At 41.6% G+C, this 26,214-nt stretch overlaps 1 protein-coding gene across 4 annotated transcripts in view; it reads left to right on the top strand.

Moving 5' to 3' along the window:
• The first annotated feature begins 1,060 nt into the window (after positions 1 to 1,060).
• Positions 1,061 to 26,214, top strand: part of CD302 (CD302 molecule) — a 36,075-nt gene continuing 10,921 nt past the window's right edge. The window contains exons 1-5 of one of the 4 annotated variants that reach the window (XM_034786545.1): positions 1,061 to 1,446; positions 3,500 to 3,570; positions 17,936 to 18,049; positions 20,356 to 20,478; positions 22,412 to 22,585. In XM_034786545.1, the coding sequence (XP_034642436.1) occupies positions 1,181 to 1,446; positions 3,500 to 3,570; positions 17,936 to 18,049; positions 20,356 to 20,478; positions 22,412 to 22,585 (748 nt within the window). In that variant the 5' untranslated portion in view covers positions 1,061 to 1,180. The remainder of the gene's footprint in view (positions 1,447 to 3,499; positions 3,571 to 17,935; positions 18,050 to 20,355; positions 20,479 to 22,411; positions 22,586 to 26,214) is intronic. The other 3 variants (XM_034786544.1, XM_034786543.1, XM_034786546.1) reach the window with 3 other exon arrangements.

Below are 26,214 nucleotides of genomic sequence, written 5' to 3'. Positions count from 1 at the left end.
AATTATAAAATTTACATACCATTTTGCCTTTTTAAGATTTACTATGAATTCTCTCCTGCCTAAAAGGACCTCTTAAATCTTTCTGGGCCAAATTCTGCGGTTCATACTGATATAAATTTCCCATTGACTCTAGTAGGAGCTTTTACCTAAGGACTGCAGAATTTGTGTGTTTGTTTTGTTAGCAAAGGAGACAAAAGGTCCTATAATGGTGGAGCCTGATTATATGCAGGGCAGATCTTCTTCACTAGTGCTCAAGAATTGAGATCGGAGTTATTTTATCTTAATGTAATAGTATTTGTGAGTAAAGTTCACTGGGTATATTATAAATGTTAACTTATGCTAAAGGACAAGAACAAGCAGTTCTTGAGTTGGGAGCTCAGTCATGGACCTCAAAATATTATATACATCTATATTATTAGTGTCAAGTGTAGTTTAAATTCCTTGGGGAGGGGCTATATCATCTGTGTTTGCACAGTACCCAGTGTAATAAAAGGTGAGACAGGAGTGTGTAAAAGATTGATCTTTTTTTACCCAGCTTCAGTCACATGACAGGGGTCAAGGCTACCAAAGTTTCTAGATCTGTCTGTCACCTGGCAGAAGTCAGTAGCTACTGTTATTGCTTCCCTCCCCACACCTGCGTTGCCCTTTTTTCTCGTTTTGGAAATAAAATGCAAACACTATAACCCAAAAGTAACCACCACCACTGAATAGAGCCAATTGATAAACACTGACAGCTAGGCCAGGCTTTTCCAATGCAGTTCACAGGCACGTTCGCAGCACAATCGAATACTGTTGAGATTGCAATCTTATTTCAATTCAGTTTTCAAACTTTTGTACTCAAAGCCTCTTCCAAGCTAGTTTCCACGTGGAGAGAAGCTACAGAAGTGCCGAGGCCAGGAGTTTAGAGGAGCCATCTGAAAGCGAGGGGGGAAGGTGGAGGACAGAGCACATCTTACCCTAGTGGGATGAGGGGAGATTTCTCTTTCGGTTAGTATATTTGCAACGTGCGGTGCACTGTATCTGGTGGCTAACAGAACCGTTCGGAAGGCAGGGCACGCTCGCTCCCTCGCTGCTGAAGGCAGAGCTGGTCCTGGACAGCCCAGTCACCTGGGGCTGGGCGTGTTTGCACGGCCTGACTCGCCTGCACGCCCAGACGGCTAGCCCCGGTCATGCCCAGCAGATGCCGCATGGGCCCCGCGCCGGAGCCAGCCCTGTTGGGAGCGGCGCGTTAGCCTGCAGGGCTTGGCAGCTTTCGGGGGCCGCGCTCCCGGCCCCGGCCCCGGGCTGCCCCCGCAGTGGGTGGTGTCCGGCCGGCGCGCTGCTCCCCCCCGCAGGCGCAGCCTTCCGAGAGCCGGCGCGAACTGGAGTGAGCCGGGGCTATGGAGCCCCCTTTCCCCGCGCTGCTCTGCCTGCTCGGCCTCCTCGCCACCGCCTCCGGAGCAGCCGGTAAGGTGCTCCCCTCCGCGCCTGTCAGCCGCCAGCCTCGGCTCAGGCTGCGGGGCCTCGGGCTCCGAGCCCAGCCATTGTCCCGCTCAGGGCGGGCGGGCGGGGTGTGACACCCCCTGCGGGAGGAGGCGCAGCCTACGCTGCTGGGTTTGCGGAGTAGATGCGGCCCCGAGCTCGAGGGACGGTCCCCCACCCCCGTGCATTGTAAGTCTGCAGAGGGGAGGAGTTCACCCTGCCGGTTGCATATTTCCCATTGCGGGAGTGGGGGGTGCTGCGTTGGGCATTGCAGGCCCCTGGGGGTTGCTGCTGTCTGACACTCTTGGCCTGCCATGAAAATAGATATTATCTGGGCTAGAAAAGTAGGCCATGTTTTTAAACGTGTGAGTGAAAACATGTTAACTAGCCCAACCTCAAACAGGACTTTGCACCCATTGCAGCAGATATGGTCAGTCGTGGTTAAAAACCTGTTACCCGGCTGTGGTCAGCCTTTAAGGGAGTATAGTGTTAGCCACAGCCAGCAAGCGTTTTGAAACACAACCTATTTCCAAATCTAGACAGGGCCACAGTCCCGTTATGTTTTTAGTCTTGCTCCTCCTCCTATAAAATCAGATGAGAGGCAAATTCATTTCCTGTTCCTCATGAGGGGAGAGAAGGCTTTGTGTTGTGTGCTGAGAAGTTTCATTTTCTGGAAAGTCCATTTGGCTAATGTACAGCTATTGAAAAACAATGCAAAGCAAACACCCCTTCAAACATGGAGCATTAAAAAACATAATATAGTCTGGAGCGAGTGCCTTCTCACGCTTTCTTATCAAAACTAACGACCCAGTCCTGCAAAAATGTACACATATGTTCAACTCTAAGCATGTGAATAGTACCATTAATTTTATTTCAGCTGGACAGTTTGAGTGAGTAAAGTTAAGCATGTGCAAAAATATTTGAAGACTTGGAACCTAATTGTGAAATGAATAGTAACAAAGGAAAGAACCAGTTAAACTAGGGAAAATGACACATGCAATGTGCTCCTGTCAGTTAAATGCCTAATACCTGGGAACTATATTTTTCCCTTACCGAGGGTAGGCTTTAAATAGAGCTTTTCTATTTCTAGTTATATAGTAGGACTATGATCCTACATAATTCTGGTAAAGAAGGTGTGTGCACATTATCAACATGTATATCAGCATTATGGCATAGAAAAAAATCATGTTAGTCTTGCAATTTATGAAAGAATTGCATTGCTGCACAGTCATAATTGTATGATTAAGTGGTTTTGATTTTTCAAAGCACTTTAAAAGAAATGAAAAGGGTTTTCTCCTTTTGAATTTTTCAACATTTCTGCACTTTTCCGAGATAATGCTATTTACTTACTTTTCCATTTCACATGACTAATAAACTGATCAGTGTTATTCATTAATGCACCAGCACAATACTGCCGTGTTTAGGTTACAAATTGTATAGGGAAATGTTAACTTTTTTTGTTGTTTAAATTTAAACTTTTAATTTAAAAAAAAAAGTTTTAATTGTTATGGTAAAAGTTTCTAATGACTTGCATGCTTGCTTATACATCGTGACCCCATTCAGGATGAAAGAGCAAAAGATACTGTGCAGTAAAAATTGAATCCAGACACTAGCTCTCCTTTGTCTGTCAGTTGAGATACTGAAATTTCTGTATGTCTCAGAGTAGCTACACATAGTAGGAAGATTGTTGCACAAGCTCACAACAGCCTTAGACTAGGGATTTCCCAGATGTAAAACTCAGGTGACAGTGGCTATTTCTTCACTGCATAGTTAACCTGGATGACTGAGCACCTGGGTCAGAGCTCTCAGGTTGGCCTAGTCTTGGGTATCAGCCTCCCCGCTGCAAAGCCCTACCCTAGTTACTGTGTCTTCACTGTTTCTGCGCTCACCCATGTGTGTATCTGGGGGCATGGTTCTTTGTGTTGAAATGCTCTAGGATTCGTTTCCAGTCAGTTGGGGAAGAATTTGTCTGTCCTTCAAGGGTAATTGTGGCAAGGCATTGGAGGGCTATCAGCACTTGAATGATTTTTTTCCCCAGAGCCTCATTGCAAGGTGGATTCCAGCCTGAGTTAAAGCAGAGCCCAGATTCTAACTCATACTCCCAGCCTGGTAAGTTAGCCTGGGTTTAAAGCACCTCCAAACCCAGATCAGTGGCTTTTTTTTTTTTTTTTTGGGGTGGATGATAGGCACGTTAACCGGGGCCCTTACCTGGTTTTTAGCCTAAACTGTGCCTTGTAGACATACCCTGTTTGTTAAGGAAAGAGACAGGCAGAAGAGCTGCTTCTGGGAACAGGGTAGACTTACTTGGGACCTGGGTAAGGGGGAGTTGCCTCTGTGCAGTTTCTTACTACCCTTGTTTGTGGAATCAAGACTTATGTACATTTGGTAAATAAATAAATTACAGTAAGAAAATACCTGACCGCTTAACTGATTTCTGCTTCAGATGGGAAACCAAACTGCAAGGCCTCAAAAATTTGCTACCCTTGCCAAAGGAGCAACATTATTTATTTGTACTTACAGTAATGCCTAGAGGCTCTTAGGCTATGTCTGCGCTAGCACCTTTGTTGGTAAAACTTTTCTCAGTCAGGGGTATGAAAAAAACACACCTCTGACCAACATAAGTTTCACTGACAGAAGTGCTGGTATGGACAGCACTGTCGGCGGGAGATGCTTTCCTGCTGACCGCCACTTGTTGGGAGTGGTTTAATTATGTGGATGGGAAAGCTCTCTCCATCGGCATAGAGCAGCTAGGCTACCCTGGAGACCTTACAGTGATGCATCTGCAGCAGTACATCTGAGCCACTCTATGGTCTGTAGTGTAGACATAGCCGAAGTGAGATCAGGACCCCACTGCTCAAACAGATAGGGCTAGTCTTCACTAGAAGTGTTACAGCTGCGCTGCTGTAGTGCGTCTGGTTAAGACGCTCTGTGTCGACAAGAGAGAGCATAATAAAACCACCTCCACGAGAGGCAATAGCTATGATGTCAGGAGAATCTCTCCCACTGATATAGTGCGGTCCACACCAGCCTTAGGTTGGTGTAACTTATGTCATCATTCAGGAGAGTGGCTTATTCACACCCGCGAGTGACATAAGTGGTAGTGTGTACAAGCCCATCATAAGAGAGAGTCTGCCCTGAAGAGCTTGCAATCTAAATAGACAAAATAATTAAAGGGGGCGGGGAGAGAATCAAAGCATGGAGAGGTGAAGTGACTTGTCCAAAGTCACAAAGCAGGTCAATAGCAGGACTAGGAAGATAACACAAGCTTCCTGAGTCCCAGCCCACTGCCTTATCCATTAGCCCACTCTGGCTCTTGGACAAAACCCTAGAGTTTGGGCCAGGATCCAAGTAGCACTATAGATTTGTTTACAGACTCTACACCAGGGATCTCAAACTCAAATCACCACGAGGGCCACATGAGGACTAGTACATTGGCCCGAGGGCTGCATCACTGACACCTTTTCATACAACAATACAAAAGTATAGTCAAAAATTAAGAATAATGTAGTATGCTATTAAAAGTCAATGAATTAACTTTTTAAAAACTGTAATGCGAAAAGTCAGTGCTAATTTTGACAGTCATTTCATTTTTTGGCCACTTAGCTTGCAGCGTTTTGCATCAATCAGAGCATCAATATTAGGTTTGATATCCTCAGACTAAACCAATCTCGATGTTGCTTGCAAATTGTACCATATTCCATACAGAAAATACACGAAAAGAATGTTAAGACTGCACAGTTAAGCACTTGTGCCAAAATTAGGGTTGCACACACAACTTTTTCTCTGCCCCTTTGAGACTGTTATCATGTAATCTTTTAATTACAGGGTCACGTACTGTTTCTCAGATAATATATACCTTTTTTCTACGCCCTTAAATTTTTCTGCTGACTTTTACTGCATTGTCACAGTAGCCCAATATATGCTTACTAGCAAAAGACTTGCCACTTAGCCACTCAAGTTTATGGTAAGTATGAGTGAGGGTGGGCAAATGTGTGTTGTGATGGGAAGCTGTGTTGATTTGTGCCTGGGTTGTGTTATGCTGGGAGATTTTGATTGATTTGTGTTGGTGACAAATCAGGGGTGTTTGCTGAGGTGAGGGGTATCTGTATTTGGACTTGCTGGTTGTGTTGTTGTGTAGGTGGTTGTGCTGATATGTGAGGTGGCAGTTAGGCACAAGGGTGTGGCAGTCGGGCCAAGTAATCCACCATCTGTGAAGTCTCCCTCATACAGCCAATGAAACTATAGCATGCAAATTAGCTATTGAATAAGGGTGGTGATTGGTTGAGTTATCTCTGATATCACGATGGTCTAGTACTCTTGACACAACACACCTTTCTGTAATTGTACACCAACTGTCAAGTCAAAATAGCTGAGAACTTCAAAATTGGTTGGTAACAGACTGCAAAACCCCCACTCCACCCCTTCCATGAGGCCCCGCCCCACCCTGCCTCTTCCCACCCCTTCCCCGCCCCCATTCCAACCCCTTCCCCAAAGTCCCTGCCCCTATTCAAACCCCTTCCCTAGATCCCGGTCCCAGCCCCTCATCTTCTCCACCTCCTCCCCTGAGCACACCGTGTCCCCGCTCCTCCTCCCTCCCTCCTGGAAAGTCCTAAGCGCCACCAAACAGCTGTTTGGCGGTGGGAAGTGCTGGGAGGTAGGCGGAGGAGCGGGGATGCGGTGCGCTGGGCGAGGGGAAGGGGAGGGAAGTTTGGCTGCCAGTGGGTGAGAGCACCCACTAATTTTTCCCTGTGGGTGCTCCAGCCCCGGAGCACCCATGGAGTCGGTGCCTATGTGGCCCAGGGGGCTGCGTGTTTGAGACCCCTGCTCTACACAAACAATTAGACTGCAGCAAGCTCGGGTGTGCATCTGATCCTCAATAGCCTGTGGGGCTATCTAACTGCTTATGTGCAAAGCTCATTAATTAACTATTGACACACGTCCGCAGGGTCCATACAAACAGTTAGACAGGGGCAGGTTAGTGCATGGTAGATTCACACTCCAGCTTGCTGCAGTCTAATCATTTGTGTAAACAAGCCTGTACTTTGCAAGAGCTTCTTGGGGAACTACTTGTCTACTTTGTGCTGGCCTTGATGCATGAAGTGTCCCCCATTCCATGTACGCTGGCCTTCGCACTGTGGGAAAGGTTGTCCCCATCTGTAGAAAATCCCATGAGAGGAGAGTGGTGGAGGGATGATAATTCCATGCAGTTCCCCTTGCTGACTTTTCTCCCATATTGTTCTGTGGGGCAGGATGGAAATTCTCTCTTTTACCCTTCCACCACAAAAGGGAAAGGAATTTGGTCTCTGGAAGCACAGGACCATCTGGATGTAGATTCTGTGCCTTCCCATTCCTTTCTGGCCTGCAGTTGCTCTTTTTGATACATGCATCCTCCCCTCCAGACCCATCAATGCCCTTTCAGTCAGCATAGTACCATTAGCCTACAACAGTGGTTCTCATCTCATCTGGGGGTACACTGAGATCTACCGGGGGTACATCAACTCATCTAGATGTTTGCCTAGTTTTACAACAGGCTACGTAAAAAGCACTAGCGAAGTCAGTACAAATTAAAATTTCATACAGACAATGACTTGTTTATACTGCTCTATATACGTACTATAAACTGAAATGTAAGTACAATATTTATATTCCAATAGATTTATTTTATAATTATATAGTAAAAATGAGGAAGCAAGCAATTTTTCAGTAATAGTGTGTTGTGACACTTTTGTATTTTTATGTCTGATTTTGTAAGCAAGTAGTTTTTAAGTGAGGTGAAACTTGGGAGGGTAGGCAAGACAAATCAGACTCCTGAAATGGGTACAGTTGTCTGGAAAGGTTGAGAGCCATTGGCCTACTACAAGCATGTTACAAATGGTTGTTTTTGAAGTGTAGGTAGGGCCTGAGTGTTGAAGAATGTATGGTACATTTCACAATTTACAGTAAATTTGTATCGTAACTGTCATTCATTTGTTGATTTTTTTTGTCTTGACAATATTTTAGTTTCTCTTTTCTGTTGTCGAAAATAACTACATATAATTGTATATGCAAAATATAGGGCTTAAGAGTTTGTGGTGGTTCTATTTCTTTCTTTTTTAATCAAATGTACCATCTGTTCATTGCCCTGGACATATGCTACACATTTTAAAAAAATTGAAAGGGTGAAATAAATTCTGTGGCTAGTGAGTGATTCTATGGCTTTGACTGTAAACACACAAAAGACAAGTATTGAGATTTTTAAAATGGATTGTGATTTACATGAATTTAAGTGGCTGCATTATTGCCATCTCTGCAGTGCTGTCTTATTTTTAATAGTATTATATGAAGTTCTCAGATTTTTATGGTTAGAAAAGTCTGTTTTGTTCTTAATAAGTATGTGAAACTCTTACTATCTAAACCAGGGGCGGGCAAACTTTTTGGCCTGAGGGCCGCATCAGGTTTCATAAATTGTATGGAGGGCCGGTTAGGGGAGGGGTTGTGGCCCAGCCATCACCTCCCCTCCTCTCCCCCCCCCACCCAGTACTCTGGGTATACCTGAGTTAAACTGTTAGATTAGCTAGGTTTTGGATGTTTTTATCACTGTGGATGAAAACATGTGTGCTTGAGTAACATCCACGCTAGTGGCTTAGCCCCATTGCTAGCTGTTACTGTAAAACAAATTGCCAATTTTTCAAGTGCAAATGGAATTGCCCAGGAAGTCTGTGGCAGAACTGAGTAAAACCCAGATCCCCATATACCTATGCTTTAACCACCAGACCATGCGTCCTCCCTGTACAATCTATAATTAACATATATCTTTTTATTTTTTTTAAATGTGAGTAAAAATCATCTCAGTTATACATTACTGCCCCATAGCCTGCAAGAAAGGATAGAGTGAGGTCTAGATGGTATAATGAGGTGTTTTTATTTCAACAAAAGTATATGAAAAGTGTGTATTATAATATTAGAAACCAATATTTTCCTCTTCCTTCTGTATGTCACTTGTCATCTTAGATTTTTAATCTGATCAGGGATGGAAAGCATATTGTTAATGTGTTTGTACATGTCCTAGCACAAGGTGGCCCTGATCCTGACTGAGGCCACTGGGCATTACTGTAATGCACATAATTCCTACTAGAATTAATTCAAATTGTATTAATATTATTAACTGTATAAATACCACATATGCATAGATCATGTATTTCAAAGCAAACAGATGCACCTTAAAACTCTTGGCCATTAGCAAGCCTATGAAAGACTTGCCCAACTGGAAATGTAATTTTGATTTGTCATATAAACACGCCTGGCCTACACTAGAGAATGATTGTAGGTCTAATTGACACAGTACTTAAAATGCTGGAGGCAGCTGGCAGCCCCTATACATTAGGACTCTCAATTTTGTTACCACCAGTAAAATTTAACTGATTTTAGTATTAGTAGGAAGTTTTGCAAAATGTCACAAGGCAAGTTTGGAGAAAAAAACGTACTCACTTCCCCATCTAGAGTTTCTGTGGTTTAGGAGGAGAACAGGCACTTATATGAGGAATTCACTCCAGAGCTGAGAATCTTTTTGAGATATTGTGATTCATCAGAGGCCTCTTTTTGAGATATTGTGTATTGATCAGAGCAAAGCACAGGAACTGGTTCTGTTCCTGGCTGTGTAAAAGTAAAAGAAACTGTTGAGATGCTGTGCTTTTTCTTCTAAGAGGAGTAGGAGAGAGCTTGCAGTCCAAGGAGGTAGGAGGCAGGGTGTTAAAATAGCTTTAAGCCATCTTTGACCCTGTCCAATCCTGGGCTGCACCTGTCTCCACAATACCTGTGCTGGAGGAACCCTCTCCTGGATAGAACCAGATTTTTAGGCCCCTGTTATACTGCTTCATCCCTTCGCTGGTGTAAGGCTCTCACCCAGTGTATCAGTTTCCTTTAGGGTGTTCCGACAGATTCCATTCTAAATGCACTTGTTAGCTGACCACAACTAAGCAGTCAGTGTAAATCAGGGCAAACTGTGTTCAGTGTCTTATAAGCTAACTATGGCCATGTCTATACTACCATTTTTGTCGGTATAATTTATGTCACTCAAGGGTGTGAAAAACACACTCCTAACCGACATGAGTTTCACTGAGAGAAGTGCCAGTATGGACAGCGCTGTGTCAGCGGGAGAGTTTCTCCTGCCGACCTAGTTACTGTCACTTGTGGAGGTGGTTTTATTATGTCGACGGGAGAGCTGTCTCCCATTGGCATAGAGCAGCTACACGAGCGATCTTACAGCGGCACAACTGTATTGGTACAGCAGTGTGACTGTAATCTCGCAAATGTAGACATGGCCTTATGACGGCATGCTGGTCACAACAGGGTCTAATTTCTTTAGCAGACACCACAGTGTGCCTTGGTCTATGCTGTCCAGCATTGTATCAGTAACGTGATTCTTCAGAATTGTGTTCAAACACAATCAGATCTTATAATGTGGAAAAGTCCTTTTCCCATATCGGCTCTGACTTTGGTAAAAGGCGAGAGGAGAGGAAGTGAAAATAATAATTGAAGCATTTCAGCAAGTCAGCATACACACTGGCACTAAAAACTTCAGAGTAAACCAGTATTTAGCCCTACAAAATCTGTCTATGTGGCACAGCTGGTAGCCCACTTGTAAATCATTTGTAGTACTTTAGAGTATGAATATTTAAATTTATCAAAACTTCTAAAACCATTTTATTATGCTGCTCTGTAAAACTTCTGTGACTATTAACTGTGTTGTCCCTATTCTCGTATTATGTCTCCTGATGCTCTGATCCTGTTCCTTTTCCCTGTTTTGAGGCAAATTCTACTTTCAGATAGATATACACAGCTCCTATTGAAGTCAGTGGGCGTTGCACACATGTATCTGAGATTCTGAGGCCAATCTTCATCATTTTCTGCTTTTCATTTTGCCTTCGTCCTCTTTTGCTCTGTTATATATTTAATTTTAAAGCTTTGTTTACTGAGAGAGCTTCTTGATGTACACATCTAATTTTGTGAGGATCCTGTGAGGGACAACAGTCTTATGGTCCCATAATGGTAATACAGCATAATTTAATAGTATGCACACACAAAAATGATAGTGCAGGACAAACAATCTCAAACAGAAGACAACAGTGAGTTGTCAATACTTAAATTGTTTTTACAATAAAAAATGGTTGTAAGAGATTAGAGAAAACAGGTTGACCATATCTTCCTGTTTCTGTCCCTTGCTATCCCTTTCCTTCTGAGAACCTCCCCATTCCAAGGGGTCTCTGGGTATGTCTATTCTGCATTTGGAAGTGTGATTGCAGCACAGGCAGATGTACTCAAACTAGCTTTAATCTAGCTAACAGGAATACCAATAGCAGTGAAGTTGCGGCAGCACAGGCTAGCCACACAAATAAATAGCCCAATCTTGGGCAGGCTTATATAGCTTGCACTGAAGCAGCTTCATTGCTATTGGTACTTGTGCCAGCTAGATCAAATGTCTACATGTGCATCAATCATACCTCTGATTGCAGTGCAGACATACCCAATTACTGAGTCTTTCACCAACACTTCCCTTGCAATACATCTTTGACATTTGAGTGGCTTTTTAACTTTTTTCATTCAGTTGGCTAAGGGTTCCCCACTTGCTCTTCTGTGGCTCAGCAAGTGTGCCAATTTAATTTTGCATTATGCAGCCAAAGTGATGTGCTTAATGCTGCTAGTTTAAGCCCCATGTTTCCCTGCATTGGCAGTCAAGAACCTTTTCTGCAGTTATAGTTAAAAGCTAACTTGTGATGGGTGTGATTTTTCAAAAGTACCTGAGTGAAAATCAATTAGACTTGAGCTCCTAAGATGTTTAGGCGTTTTCAAAACTCTCACACTGTGTGTGGCATGCTCACTCGCTCTCTGCTCAGGTATATATTGAGAGGCCATTAAATTAAAGGGTGGATAAATGAAAAATGTTTAAACCTTCTATTTAAAAAATGCACAAGGAAATATATCTAAAATGACTTCAAGTTGCAAATGTGCTGAGTTATGAGGCTCCTGCTAAACAAACAATGAAGTAATGCTGTTGTTTTTTTTAACTATAGCATTTTTAGAAACCTTTTGCTTAATTCAAAGTTAGATGAAAGGTTTAAAAAGATAACAGTGAATGAAAAGAATGAAACAGAGTCTCCCTCCCTCCCCCATAAAGTGTTGTATGTGCCTGTTCAACCCAGGTGGAATGTGACCCAGCTATTCCTTGGTTCATTTGAAGCAAATGAAGTTGATGACATGGAAGTGGTTAGAGGCAGTATGTAAGTGGGAGGTGTACAACAAAGTGGCGGGTTGCTAGAGCTAGAGCAGGTTCAGCCCCAAAATTTATATCTGTCTGGTCATTTTGTGAGCCACCCCACTGCCTGCATGCATGCCCAGCTCAGCAAGTGAAGCCCCGCATCTGGTGGTGCCAAGGCCAGAAAGTGGGCAGGACATTGTGGGGTGAGGGCCCTGCTTGCACACTGGATTCCTGGCAGATGGAGCTAGATTTCGGACCCAGCAGGGGATTCTGGCTTCTGGTTCCTGAATGGCACTTCCTGGAAAAGTTGAAGTTTGTGAATTGACAGTTGTTGGAGGCTCCAACAGGCAGGGAGGCTCAGGAGCCACATCTGGTGCAGAGTATGGGGGAGGAGGAGCTATGGAGTCTGGGGAGACCTGTCTGAGTGGAGATCCTGGGGGATTCCTGAGAGGAGATGATGTGGCTTGCAGAGATTGGAGAGTAGAATCCCCGCACTGGGGGTTGGGATGAGGTTCGCTGGGACAGGGTGAGAGCCCTGAGGGAAGGAGGGATCTTGTGGGGATGGTGGGGAGAGGAGACCTGGGGGAAAGAAGAATCTTGAGGAGGTGGTGGGGGGAGTCCTGGGGAAAAGAGAAATCCTGAGGCCCCGTACCTGGTAGGGCCAGGAAGGGAATGGGGGGGGGAGGGGTTGCGGTGGGAGGGCCCCACCTGCATGTAGGTGCATCAAGTGACACTGGAGCGGACTTCTCCATATCTGCATGTATCAGCCCAGCAAGAGCCAACGGGCTAGAATGGGCCCCATGGGACAGGAGCTGCCATTGTGGGGTGTCTGAGCCCCATGGGACAGGAGCTGCCATTGTGGGGTGATGCAGGATAGTCTGACACCCCCCCACACACACACACTCCCAAGAAAATATTTTCACCAGCCACCTGTAGTATAGAGTGGTGTTGCAAGAGCACTGGAAGGTCTAGAAGGAAACATCAAATCTAAAATAACCACTTCTAAAAAGGTTTGTCCTCACCCCTTGATTGCAGTCACTCCTATCATGTATCATGGCCCTGGCTGAACACTCAGGTCAAAATTCAGATAATTTCTTCCTTTGTAGGCTCAGGCCATAGAGAAATCCATTTGTTTTGTGGCATTATTCAGTCCTTCTGAGGATGAAGACTACTTAGTTTAATATGTTTATAAGGCCCTCATAATTAGTATCTGAGCACCTCCCAAGTATTTAAAAAATATAAATAATGTGTAATCCCTTTCCAGCCTACAGGAGAAATAACTTGCTTTTAGTTTATATTTTTGATTGTGTGAGAGGTAGTAGGTGTGGGCAGTGTAACTTACTGAAGATAAACTACGTTGAAGAGAGATCAATTTTGCATTTAGGGCCGGTTCCAGATCCTATTTAAAATTGGGCCCCTTAAACATGTCTTAAATTAGGCACCCAAAAATGAAGGTTCTCAAAATCACTTGTCACTCCAGAAAATCTTGACTACATTCTTCTGACGCTCTCTTACATTCTCTACGCTGCTTAAAAGCCACTGGATTTTGATGGTTCTAATTGGAAGCTATTTAGAAAAATACTGTTTCTACTAGGGTTTTCTGTCATCAGTCTATAATTACTATTGCAAAAAATTAGGTGTTTCCAATATAATTTAAATATTTTGCATTTATCAGGTAAAAGTGCAGTATCTGATCTTGCTTACACAGCATGTTTCAGTGCTGGAAGGTGTGGAGTTAATTCCTTCAAATGTATGAATGTATTAGTTTTTGGTTATTTAAATGGTATGTGCTATCAGTGTCTTGTAGTTTTTATGTTTTATTAGAGTAGCCTGGAACCTCAGGATAAATGAAATGTAATGACCAAATACAAAGTAAGAGATCTGCATTTGTATTTTTTTAACAATTTATTTAGGAAGTTTTAACAAGCTTACATATCCTTGCCATGTAAATATCAGAGACAAAATAATAATCATTACAACAGTGAGCTTTTGTTTAGAGATTATACAGGAATATAGTAATCTGATCTCTCTCTTTAACAGGGTGTCACCATATTACAGACTGAGTTTCGTTACATTACCCATGACATGTCATCACTAGTGATTTTTATTAAATGGAATGAACTCTCTTGGATCTGCATTTGTAGGACTGGATGATGCTGTGTGCCAAGACAATAGCCCCCTTTTATATTTCGAGGATATATTTTTATATTTCACCTTCCTGTGCAGCATGAAACATGGGTCACTTGCAGATTTAAACTATTATAAATGATGGATTCTCTGTAACTTGAAGTCTTTAAATCACGTTTTGAGTACTTCAGTAACTCAGCCAGAGAGGTTAGGGATCTATTACAGGAGTGGGTGGGTGAAGTTCTGTGTCCTGCAGTGTGCAGGAGGTCAGACTAGATGATCATGATGGTCCTTTCTGACCTTAAAGTCTATGAGACTGAATGCAAATAGAAAGACTCCCATGGACTTCAGTGGCGTTTTAGATCAGGTTCTTCATTTGAAAAGTGGTGAGATCTGTGGTCATTCATATGACATAAGAATAGAAGAATGGCCATACTGGGTTAGACCAAAGGTCTGTCTAGCCCAGTAGTCTGTCTCTGACAGTGGCCAGTGCCAGATGCTTCACAGGGAATGAACAGAACAGGTCAATTTCGAGTGATCCATCTCCTGTCATCCACTCCCACCTTCTCGCCGTTTGAGGATTAGGGATACCCAGAGCATGCGGTTGCGTCCTGACCATCTTGGCTAATAGGCGTTCATGGACCTATCTTTCAGGAACTTATCTAATTCCTTTTCAACCCCGGTTACACTTTGCCCTTTACAATATCCCATGGCAATATCCACAGGCTGACTTGGCATTAGGTGAAGAAGTATTTCCTTTTGTTTGTTTTAAACCAGTTGCTTATTAATTTCATTGGGCGACCCCTAGTTCTTGTGTTATATGAAGCAGGTAAATAGCACTTTCCTATTCACTTTCTCCATACCATTATGATTTTATGGACCGCAGTAATATCCCCCCTTAGTCGTCTCTTTTCTAAGATGAAAAGTCCAAGTCTTTTTAATCTTTCCTTGTATGGAGCAGCTCCATACACCTAATAGTTTTTGTTGCCTTTCTTTGTACTTTTTCAAATTCTAATCTTTCTTGAGATAGGGTGACCAGAACTGCACACAGGATTCTAAGTGTGGGCATATCATGGATATATAGTTCCATTATATTTCCTGTTCTATTATCTATTCCTTTCTTAATGATTCCTAACACTGTTGGCTTTTTTGACTGCCACTGCATATTGAGCAGATGTTGCAATGATTTTTTTCCAATGTGCATTATTTTGCACTTACCAGTATTGAATTTAATCTACCAAAATGTCCACTAGTTTTGTGAGATCCCTTTGTAACTCTTCTCAGTCAGTTTTGGACTTAAATATCTTGAGTAATTTTGTATTGTCTGCAAACTTTACCACCTCACTGTTCACTCCCTTTCCCAGATAATTTATGAGTATGTTGAACAGCACAGATCCCAATACAAATTCTTTGGGGACCCTGCTATTTACCAATTTATCAGTTGTGAAAACTGACCATTTACTTTGTTTCCTATCTTTTAACCAGTTACAGATCAAGCAGGGACCTTGTCTCCTACCCCATAACTGCTGTGACAAAGTGCCTCCTCTACCTTGGTGGGTCCTGCACTTATTGGCAGATTTGCTCGCTTCACAGATTCCTGTAGGTCAGGAAACAGTCCAGAGACCTTCCCCTCTGGTAGAAGCTCTAGTCCAGGTCAATTCCTCCTGTGTTTGATTAGGAGTTGGGAGGTATGGGGGGAACCCAGGCCCGCCCTCTACTCCAGGTTCCAGCCCAGGGCCCTGTGGACTGCAGCTGTTTAGAGTGCCTCCTGGTACAGTTGCATGACACCTACAACTCCCTGGGCTACTTCCCCATGGCCTCCTCCCAACACCTTCTTTGTCCTCACCACCGGACCTTCCTCCTGATGTCTGATAACGCTTGTACTCCTCAGTCCTCCAGCAGTACACCTACTCACTCTCAGCTTCTTGCACACCTCTTGCTCCCAGTTCCTCTCACACACTTCCTCTCCTCTAGCTCCCCCTGGTTGACTGGAGTGAGCCCTTTTATAGCATCAGAGGGGCCTTAATTAGAGTCAGGTGCTTAACTGCCTCATCTGACTCTTAGCAGGTTAATTGGAGTCAGGTGGTCTATTAGCCTGGAGCAGCCCCTGCTCTGGTCACTCAGGGAACAGAAAACTAGTTATCCAGTGGCCAGTATATCTCCCTTCTGCTACTCTTCTGTTCCCAACTGGTCTGCGTCTATCACACTGCTTAGTTTCCTTAAGAGCCTTTGGTGAGGGACCTTGTCAAAGACTTTCTGAAACTCCAAGTACACTATATCCTCTGGATCACCCTTGTCCACATGCTTGTGAAATCTCTTAAAGAATTCTAATAGATTGGTGAGGGATCACTTCTCTTTACAAAAGTTATGCTAACTCTTCCCCAACATATTCTGTTGATCTATGTGTCTGATAATTTTGTTCTTTACTGTATTTTCAGCCAGTTGGCCACATGCGAGAATAAGCTGCATGTTCTAGGTCCAGCTTCTGTGAAACTCTACCTTCTGCTTTCACAAGCCTCACCGTTTTGGTCAACAGTTTCATTGGAACGTTCCTGTCATGGGAGGTCATTATCATGGAGAGATAAGTGATCTCTCTGGTAGCTAAGGCCAATCCAATAGAGGACTTTGAATATGAGGATGAATCCTTGAATTGAATTCCCTATTCAATGCAGAGAGCAGAGTGCTCGGGTAATATGTTCCTGGTGATCTGTGCTGCTAGGTAGACAGACCAAAATAGGTTCATAGAAGGTAATAAACAGGAATGCTGGCTTTGATTCTTTAGAGTCACACATCTTTTTGTAACTACTAGAGGGACATGATTAAGTTAGATGGGTTTGGGAACACTAGTGAGAGGAGGCACAGACCAGAGGAAGAAAGTACTTTCAGAATGAAAATATATTGTTTTGATTAGTTGTCAAGTCTGTCTTTTCTTTTCTTTTCTCCTTCCTGCCCATTGAGCCTTCAAGTAGCAGTTATATAGTGTGTCCCCGACTACATATTTTCTTACTGAATTTATTTCTCTTTTCCTGCGCTCTTATGGAAAATAACTGGTAAGCTGAAATGCTATAAGAGAGGTAGAGGGCAAGAGTGGGTAGTAAAAGAGCATATAGTCCAAAAACAAAAGCGTTGACAAAAAACAGAGTCACTACAACTTTGTGCTGCATAGACAGGGATCACTGAGCTGGGAGGTGACAGCTGTTCTCTGTTTGGTACTGATGAAATCACTCCCAGATTACTCTGAGTTTTAGGTACCTCAGTACCTGAAAGAAGAAGATAAGGTAGAGGAAATTCCGGAAAAAGCAATAAAAATAGCTAAAAGGATGAAGGAATTGACTTGTGATGAAAGAGTAAATTAATACATATAACTTGTACAGATGAGTAAAAAGGCAAATATTATGTTACCACCCAGTATTCAAAGGGTGTAAACACGAGTGAGCAAGATGAATTGTTTAGAGTGGTCCACGGTTATCTAGTTCGGAGTAATGGGATAAATAAATATCATGGTGATGGGCTCTTTATAAATACCTAGACAAAAGCAAAGGACAAATTACACTGAATATAAGGGAAATCTCCTAACTGTTAGTGTTTATTTGTATTACTGTAACACCTGGGAACCCTAATTATGGACCAGGACCCCGTTGTGCTGGTGTTGAACAAAAAGACAGCTCTTAGCAGTGATATCTATGAGATGTGCCCAGACTATCCCAAGGGAATGGTGGAAGGCCTTTCTTCTACTGGAGACCTTAAAATTTATATTGGCCAAATTACTGGAGAATAAACTCTAAAAAGCAGAATACTAGCTAGAGGATGAGTAGGTGATCTAATGAGTCTTTTGTGTCTCTGATTTCTCTGCTATATCACACATCCTCATGTCCTGTATTTGTTCTTCATCTGACCTGCTAAATTAGATTCTTAAGAATATTGTATTTATTTTTACTCCAGATATTTATTAATATTTGTTTTCATGCTCCATCAGAGATGCATACAATCCAGAAAGATAAACTGTATTATTTTTCTTTTCATCTAAATCGTCATTTGAAACAATTTCTTCATAACAACAACCATACTACTATTTAGTGTTTAGAATAATGATGTTTGTTCTTCTCTGTGTAGAATGCCCTTCCTCTGCTTGGATTCCATTTAGAAGTAGCTGCTATATTTTTCTTCAAGGCACATTCGATGAATTGGACAGTATTGATGATGCCAGAAATCTCTGTAAAGGCAATGGTACTGTAATCCATCTCTTTTATTTCTGATGCATTATTAAGAGATATGTACTGTGGTTGCATCTAATGAAATAACTGTATTATTTTAGGACATTATTGTTATTAAACAAGCTAAAATAATAAAGGTAAATAAACATCATTTTGGAGAACCCAAGGGGATCAGGAAAGAAATTTCCCCCTTGTATGGCAGAACGTTGCACATTTGGCTAAAGGCATTGTTTTGTCTTTCTTTGAAGCACTAAGTACTAGTTTCTCGTCTGGTCTGATCCAATACAGCCAATCCTGTGTTTCTGGTGATTTCAGCAGAGTTTTTACTGTCACCCAGGACTTACTCAATAGTCAAAGTATGGTAGTAGAGCAACTACTTTTTTAATACTTCACCTCAATGGATGAGCTTCCAAATGTTCTTCAAGTTGTACTGGTGTTTATCTGAGAACGGAGACTGCAGTGAAAATCAGATACTCTGGAAACACTTCCATATCCTTGTTAGACAAGAGATTACCACAATTTTTACTGCTTTTCCCTAACAGTAAAAAATCATAGACGTAGATTTAAAATTTCAGTCTAGATTCTTCTTTTAGTCATGCTGTGATGCATGGCAGAGGAGGTGCAAGGAGTTGTCCTTAATCCCCTGCCCAGCCCCATCCCAGCCCCCATTCACAGCTAGGCAAATTCATGGTACTGCTCTTGGGACAGGAAGACCAGCAGAGTCTAATGAAGACACAGGTGTTGTTGGATTCTCCTGTGGGGAGGGAAAGAGAAACCATTACCCTGCCAGCTAAGCCGAGCTCATGCTGCACTCTGTAACATGGTGTAGTGGGCTTTCCTCTGCAGCATTCCCAGAAGCATTGTGCCTGCCTCATGTATTGTTGCCAGAACGTGCATGTCCACATCCTCTCCTTGCCACAGGGCGAGGACTTAAAGCCACAGACCAATAATAGTTCCTTCTTCTAAAATACCATCATTTTCTTTCAGTGGTAGTGAAAGTAAAAAAATATAAACTGAACTGACATCTCCACCATTGTAACCTGGAATATATGGTTAAAGAGACTGTCCATAATTGCTTGCATATTATATCACTTATTCCGTAGGGACATCATTTATTGTTTGTTTGTTTGTTTTAAATGGAAGATTACTTTGGTTTTCTTTCCATTTTTGGTTCAGTCATATACTTGCTAATGGGAATGGGAAAATTCCCAGTGGCTTCAAATGGAACATGATTAAGGTTACAATTTTGTCATGGATATTTTTAGTAAAACTCATGGACATGTCACAGGCAACAACCAAAAATTCACAGAAGCCATGACTTATTCCTGACTTTTACTAAAAATATCCCTGACAAAATGGGGAGGAGGAAGGTCCATCACCCTTCCTCACTGAATGCAGCGGCATGGAGCTGAAGCCCCCGCACTCCTGCCCCATGCCTGGAAGGCACCCCTGACTATGGGACTAGGAGCTGAGGGGGCCCCCCAATGCTGCAGCTGAGAGCTTGGGGGGTCCCCCGTTGCCGTGGCAGCTGGGCTTCTGCGGGGTCCCAATGTCACGGAGGTCACGGAAAGTTACAGAATCCGGGACCTCAGTGACATTCTGGTAGCCTTAAATATGATCAGCTATTCAACATTTTTTTTTTTTTTAACATTCAATTTACTATTCTGCACTTTATTTTATATTAAGTCTTATTTTACAATGGAAAAATCAGCTGAGCACTGACAAGGAATTTCTGAAGCAGAATGCAGTTCCAACTTTTAGCTATTTCAGAGTAGTGTTTATGTATTAAACCAAAAGGTTTGGGCTTATTTATGTGTATGTGAAGATCTTTCCAATAGCTCATTAATATTTTAAAGAGATTTGTATTGCAAACAGCATGTAAATGATATGATGATATTGTAAATAACAAAAGAGCTTAAATTTTTTTTTCTTTTGAATGATCCACTGGTAGTCAGGATATTCAAATTGAGTACAAAATCTGAGACACATCAAAGGAAAAAGAGACTATAAATCAACTCTTTGATTTAATTAAATTATCTAAATTGTTTAGATTTTTTTTTCAGAGTACATATTTAAATGTACCTGTGTGTTTGCTAACATCTTAAATGGCATTTATATGACACTATGTGAATGCATTGTATATCCTGTCATTCTGTCATTGCATTGCTGAGATGTGGTTAATGTATGTACACGATTGGTTACCGGGTTGGTCAGTATGTTAAGATGCTTTTAATATAGTATTTATAGTTGTTTCACTTCTGTTGCATGAAATGTGCTTTCAAACTTAGATTTATAGGGGGATTTTTTTTTCAAATACAGCTTCTGGAGCAGACATTATTAGTATAAAAAATAAAGAGGAGAATACCTTTATACAAGAAACATTCAAAAATCACTGGCAAGGCCCTGATTATATTTCATTGGGCATGTTCTTTGACACAGATGGTAAGTGAGAACTACCTTGTTGATATCTTAATACTTTGTCTCTATTAATTGCAGAAAATGCAGGTCTTTATGGTGAAATTATTAAATTATACGACAGTCTCTGTTCAGTTCTTATTGAAAAGGTGTCCACATCCAAAAAAACAGTTTCTATGCTAATCAGAACTGTTGTTGGCAATATCTGGGATTGAATGAGAACAGACACGTAACTAATCTCTCAGCCCTAGATAGTCCCTCCAAATCAGGGTTGAGACATGTCAGTAGAGGACTACATGGAAGCTTGTATTGCTGCTATCTGTGCTATACCTGTGTAGAAGATAAATATAGGATTATCTCCAGATCTCTCAATCTGACAATTTTGACAAGCCCAATATTCATTTTCACAGATGATGGTTACAAGCATCTTTATGTGGTGTTTGTGTAGTTATAGAAACACTCTTGCTTGCTTTTCTCCATTCACATCAATAGCTAAAAAAACTGTAAATAAAATTTGTCCTTTTGTATATACGTACTAATTTCAGATACACTATGTAAATCTGGAGTAACAACATTGAAATTAATGGATTATTTTGACTTTACATATCTGAGAACAGAATAGAGATCTTGAATCATAGAATTGTAGGACTGGAGGGGACCTCAAGTGATCATCTAGTGCAGTCCCCTGCACTCACGGCAGGACTAAGCATTATCTAGACCATCCCTAACAGATATTTGTCTCTTAAAAATCTCCAATGATAGAGATTCTACAACCTCCCTAGACTATTTATTCCAGATCTTAGCCACCCAACCATTAGGAAGTTTTTCCTAATGTTGCTGGATTTATTATTCCCATTATACAGATGGGAAATTGAATAACAGGGAGAAAATGTGACTTGCCCCCAATGTCACGCATTAAGTCTGGCAGGAAATGTAACCCACATGCCAGAGCCAAAGTTTGGCACCTTAATCATGAGACCAACCTTCCTCCTCTGGACTTCCTAATACCAGGATTCTCACTGTGTCCCTGCAGGGAAAATATTCATTTTTGTCAGGATTCTTTTTATCTCCCCCTTTGCTGCGCTTATTTTCTTTGGTGGAAGCTTCCATGAAGATACTACAAACCTCAAAACTCTCTCTGGGCTGAGACACAGGTGTGTGACTTCTGTTCATGATACAGTCTACAGGTTCCATGCTGTGGATTATCAAGTCAATTTCCTACATCAAGGAGAGTTTGACATTATTAGTTATTTAGATTAATGATCATTCTGATGTCCCTAGTCCTAAAGGATCATTCTACTGGTTTTAGGAGTTTTGTAAGTTACCAGCGCAGGCTGAGGACAGGCTAAAGACTGAGCTTGTGATCTGGAAAATAGTGTATAGTAACGAGCTCCTGGTCTTGGCATAAAATCCTTCCCATGCTCACAAAGGGGAAGACAGGAAAAGCTTCAAAGCTAATATGTAAGCAGCAGTGTAAGCAATTTGTGTAGAAATTATAATCTTGCTATGGCATGCAAAAGGATGGAAGCCCAGCCACATGGCTAACATGACTGAATATGCATCATGAACACAAAAGGAATGGTCTCTAGGAAAGACAGATGTTTGAACCCAAACTGACAACCACATATGATATCGTCCAAGAGAAATGAATATATTCTTTATGAGAAAGGAGCAGTAACAAGTGTCCTGAAACATGGTGATCTGGCCCAAATGTCAGCCTGGTGTATGTTGGCAGAATTTCTCTTGTCCAAGAAGCTCTTGAGAGTATATGTTGGACATGAACTGCATCTCTCACTGCACTGCATTTGATGCATGTTGCCAAGATGCAGCCTGTACAAAGTACCAAGAAATAACTTCAAAATGTTCAGTTTTCTTTTAAATTCAATTATTTCGTTTGATTTGTAAGTGTGAAAAACTGTGTTTGCATGAATGACATAATGTATAATTCCTTCGATCACAGATAATGCTTTTAAATGGTTTGACAAGTCGGAAATGAAATTTACCAATTGGATTGAAGAGGAGAGCAATGAGGAACTCCTGAACACATGTGCTTCTATGTACACTAAGTCTGGGGAATGGAGAAAAATCAGTTGTGAAGATCTTCCTCTGACAGGGACCCTTTGTAAAACAGCCTGTAAGTACAATGTGGGTCTACATCACATGACTCTCTCCTTTTTTCTCTGTACATACAGGCGCGCGCACACACACACACATTTTAAACTTTTGATTATGACAGAGTTACAATAATACATTAACATACTACACTGTACATTACTTGTTCAGGATCAGGTTAATATTCAAAGAACGTGGCATTTTGGCTTGCTAGCTTGGGAGCCCTCCTCCTCTGAGTGCGCTAGAAAAGATGACCAAATTTCTAAATACCTGTCCTCTTTTTGGCACTTCTCTTTTGTACATACTTGGTGTGAAGGGGTCATATTTTTCCAGTAGTGTGCAATACAGAGTCTCGCTGCTAACAATAGAAAATAAATAATTTGTCCTTTGTTTAAAATGCAGATCCTCTACAGGAGCATTCAGTAAACGTGTCAGAGGATCTCCAGGAAGCTGGCATTTCTTTAAATTCTTCCCAAAATTATATCATTCCTAGACACAACCACTACATGTGCAAGTATGTTCCACTTTCCCAAAACAGCCCCTCCCACAGAAAACCCCTCTAATAGCATCTCTCTAGCAGATGGATCTTACCTGGAGTCAAATGCCATCTATACAATAATTTATACAAATTTTCTTTATGAGCTACCCAAATTAAAGATGTATATCCCCTTTCCCATGTATACATCCAGATTGATTTCTTTGTCCAAATCCTTCTCCTATCTTTTCATCTGGGTTGTTTTCTTATCTACATCTTTTTCCATCAAAATTGTATATATCTTAGAAATTAAACCTTTTGTTCCAGCTTCCTCGTGGGTCAGCTCCTCAACTGTGGTTGAGGAGCTCTAATTAGAGCTGCCTTGTATCCAGATTTAACAATACAATGTTTGACTTGTAAATACTGAAAATATGGTATCGTTATATTATTTTCTATATTGCATACCGTTGATATGATTTCAAATCAGGACTCAGGAACAGATGTCTGAATTCAGTAGTCTCAGTTTTTATCCACAATTAATAGACACTTTTGTATTTCTTTGGGATAAATTCCTGATTGATAATGGAAATAGCTGAGAGAGAGAGAGCCTTGGCAACAAGAATTTAGAAAATTTGTCCCAAACCGCTATGGTGGTCTGGAAGAATGGGTGACTTTTTATTTTTGGTGATTTAAATTTCTTTCTGACTCAGCAACTACTATGAATAGCTGTATTTGGGCTCCATTCTTGTTTGAGTTTTATGCCCTGTTTGGGTGTTTATTGTTAATCTAGTTGATCACGTCTTTTAACTGTAATGTATAACAATAACATGCCAAATTAGGGAAGCTAGTCCATCCCATTTTGTAGGTTTATACAGAACTTTTTGAAATCACCCTTTGTCTTTTATGTTTCCTTGTGCATTTTAATAAAATATCCTGCCATGTTTCTAATGTCATGTCAGGGATACCAACAGGGATGCACTGAAACAAAAATAACAACTTTTGAAGGACATTTATTTTTATCAAGGCTATCCTGAGTAGCCAAGAAATTTTGTTTGTTCCATTCCTCCAAGTGTTTTATTATATTATTCCACACTGGAGGGTAATTTCACTTAAAGAGATTTTTTTATGTTTCTCCACAATATTTACACCTACACATTTTAAAGATTCCTTTACCCATTTAAATTTATGTAGCTCACCACAGTTTGTTTTGAGCTTTTGGGAATATTAATTCATAAAATTTCAGATTTATTGTAGTTTATTTTGAAGCCTGATACCTGCCTAAGTTCCAAAGTCAATTGTTATATAACTTTTAACAAGGCTTCTGACTCCTGCGAATATAACAGGACATTGTCCACGTGCAGAGCTATTTTGTGTTCTAATCCAGAAGATGTTTTGATGCCCTTTACCCAGGGGCTACTTCTTACCTTTATTGCAGGGCTCTCAAACTCAATTTACCTGAGGGCCAGTGCCAGTCCTCAAATCCTCCCAGCAGGCCAATAATGTCACTAAAGATGGTGTTCAGAAAAGAAAACGTTTATATTGTATTTTTTATTTTGAATTTCTTAGAAATAATAAAACTGTCATACAACTTTATACAATTCTTCGCCTGCCAGAGAGTTTTTAATGTTTGCCAGACACCTGGCAACGCTTCAGTTCTGTCAGTTTTTTGATGTTTGGCCTAGGTGACTGAGCAGTTGAAACCTTCAGGATTGCAGCAAGGTGTGCATCAGATAGTTGTGTTTGGTATTTTGACTTGTTTATATTCATTGTGGAAAAAAGTGACGCTGCCTCCATGGTTGACTCTGCCCAGCAACTAATGATACTGCCTCCAGGGCTGACTCTGCCCGGTGACTAGTGATGGTATCTCTGTCTCCCCCAGCCAACGGGAGCTGTGGGGGGGCGGTGCCTACAGCATTGCTGGCATCGTGGCTGCATGTGTCTCTCCTCCGCGGGCCGCAATGGGGAGGTTCTCAGGGCTGCAGATGGCCCGCAGGCCGGGTCTTTAAGACCCCTGCTTTGTTGCAAATGGCTCCATTGCCAAAGAAAACAACAGCGGAGATAACAAGCAATCCTGACTCATACCCCTTAACAAATTAAAAGGAGGTGATTGATGACCATTAACCAAAGCAGATGCTCGAGGATGAGTATATCGTGCCGACATGCCTCTATAACACTGATTTCCAAAATCTGTCTGAGGTGCTCCCGTTCCAGACAGTCAAAGGCTTTCTCAACATCCAAAGAAAGTAGCACACGGGAAGAATTGCTATAATTAACATTATAGTTAATATCAGAACTCTGAATTGATCAGATATTCCTTTGAACAACAAATCCAGACTGGTCCAGCGGAACATATTTGGGCAAGATGGCACTCAGGGTATGACTGCACAGCAATTAAACACCCATGGCTGGCCTGGGTCGGCTGTCTTGGGCTCTCATGACTTGGGCTGTGGGGCTATAAAATTGCTGTGTAGCTGTTCGGGCATGGGTGGAGCCCAAGCTCTGGGTCTCCCAACCCCCTCCACCTCCCCCCCCCCAAAAAAAAGTCTACATAGCGGTCTTGGGCTTCAGGGCTAAAGCCCCATGAGCTCAAATCAGCTCACCCGGGCCAGCTGCAGACATACCCATTATCTGTTTGCTAACACCTTTGCATAAATTTTAGCATCCACATTAATTAAATTAATAGGTGTTATGATGCACAATTGGTAAGATCTTTTCCTTCTTTAGGAATTGCTACAATTGTTGTGTCTTTCCACAAATCAGGAATCTCATTCCCCTGCAATATATCATACTTTATTTGCCGATTTTAATATGTCATGGAAAATATCATCCAGTGTGACCAGTAGATTTCTTCCTTCAGTCTCCTCTGGAATACTCTTAATCCTTGCTTTGTTCCTGTGTTCTGTATTTTCCATGTCCTCCATCTTTAATTCTGTTTTTTCTTTTCTTCTCTTTTTTCCCCTCAATTATTTGAATTCTTTCATTTAGATTAGTAATGCTGTCCAAGTGCTTGATTAATCCTGTTTCCACATCTTATATTTTCCCATTCATATCATTAACTTCATTTTTTATTTCTTTATTGTAAGCCTGGAACTCTTCCCTCATCTCCATATTCATCTTTTTTTTATTTTAACAGCAGGTCCTTCAGGTCAGATAGTGACGGGTCTTTCTCCACCTGC

Source organism: Trachemys scripta, chromosome 11, assembly GCF_013100865.1.
Source record: "Trachemys scripta elegans isolate TJP31775 chromosome 11, CAS_Tse_1.0, whole genome shotgun sequence".
In the NCBI taxonomy this organism is placed as follows: domain Eukaryota; kingdom Metazoa; phylum Chordata; order Testudines; family Emydidae; genus Trachemys; species Trachemys scripta.
This window is presented reverse-complemented; position numbering and strand designations above follow the sequence as displayed.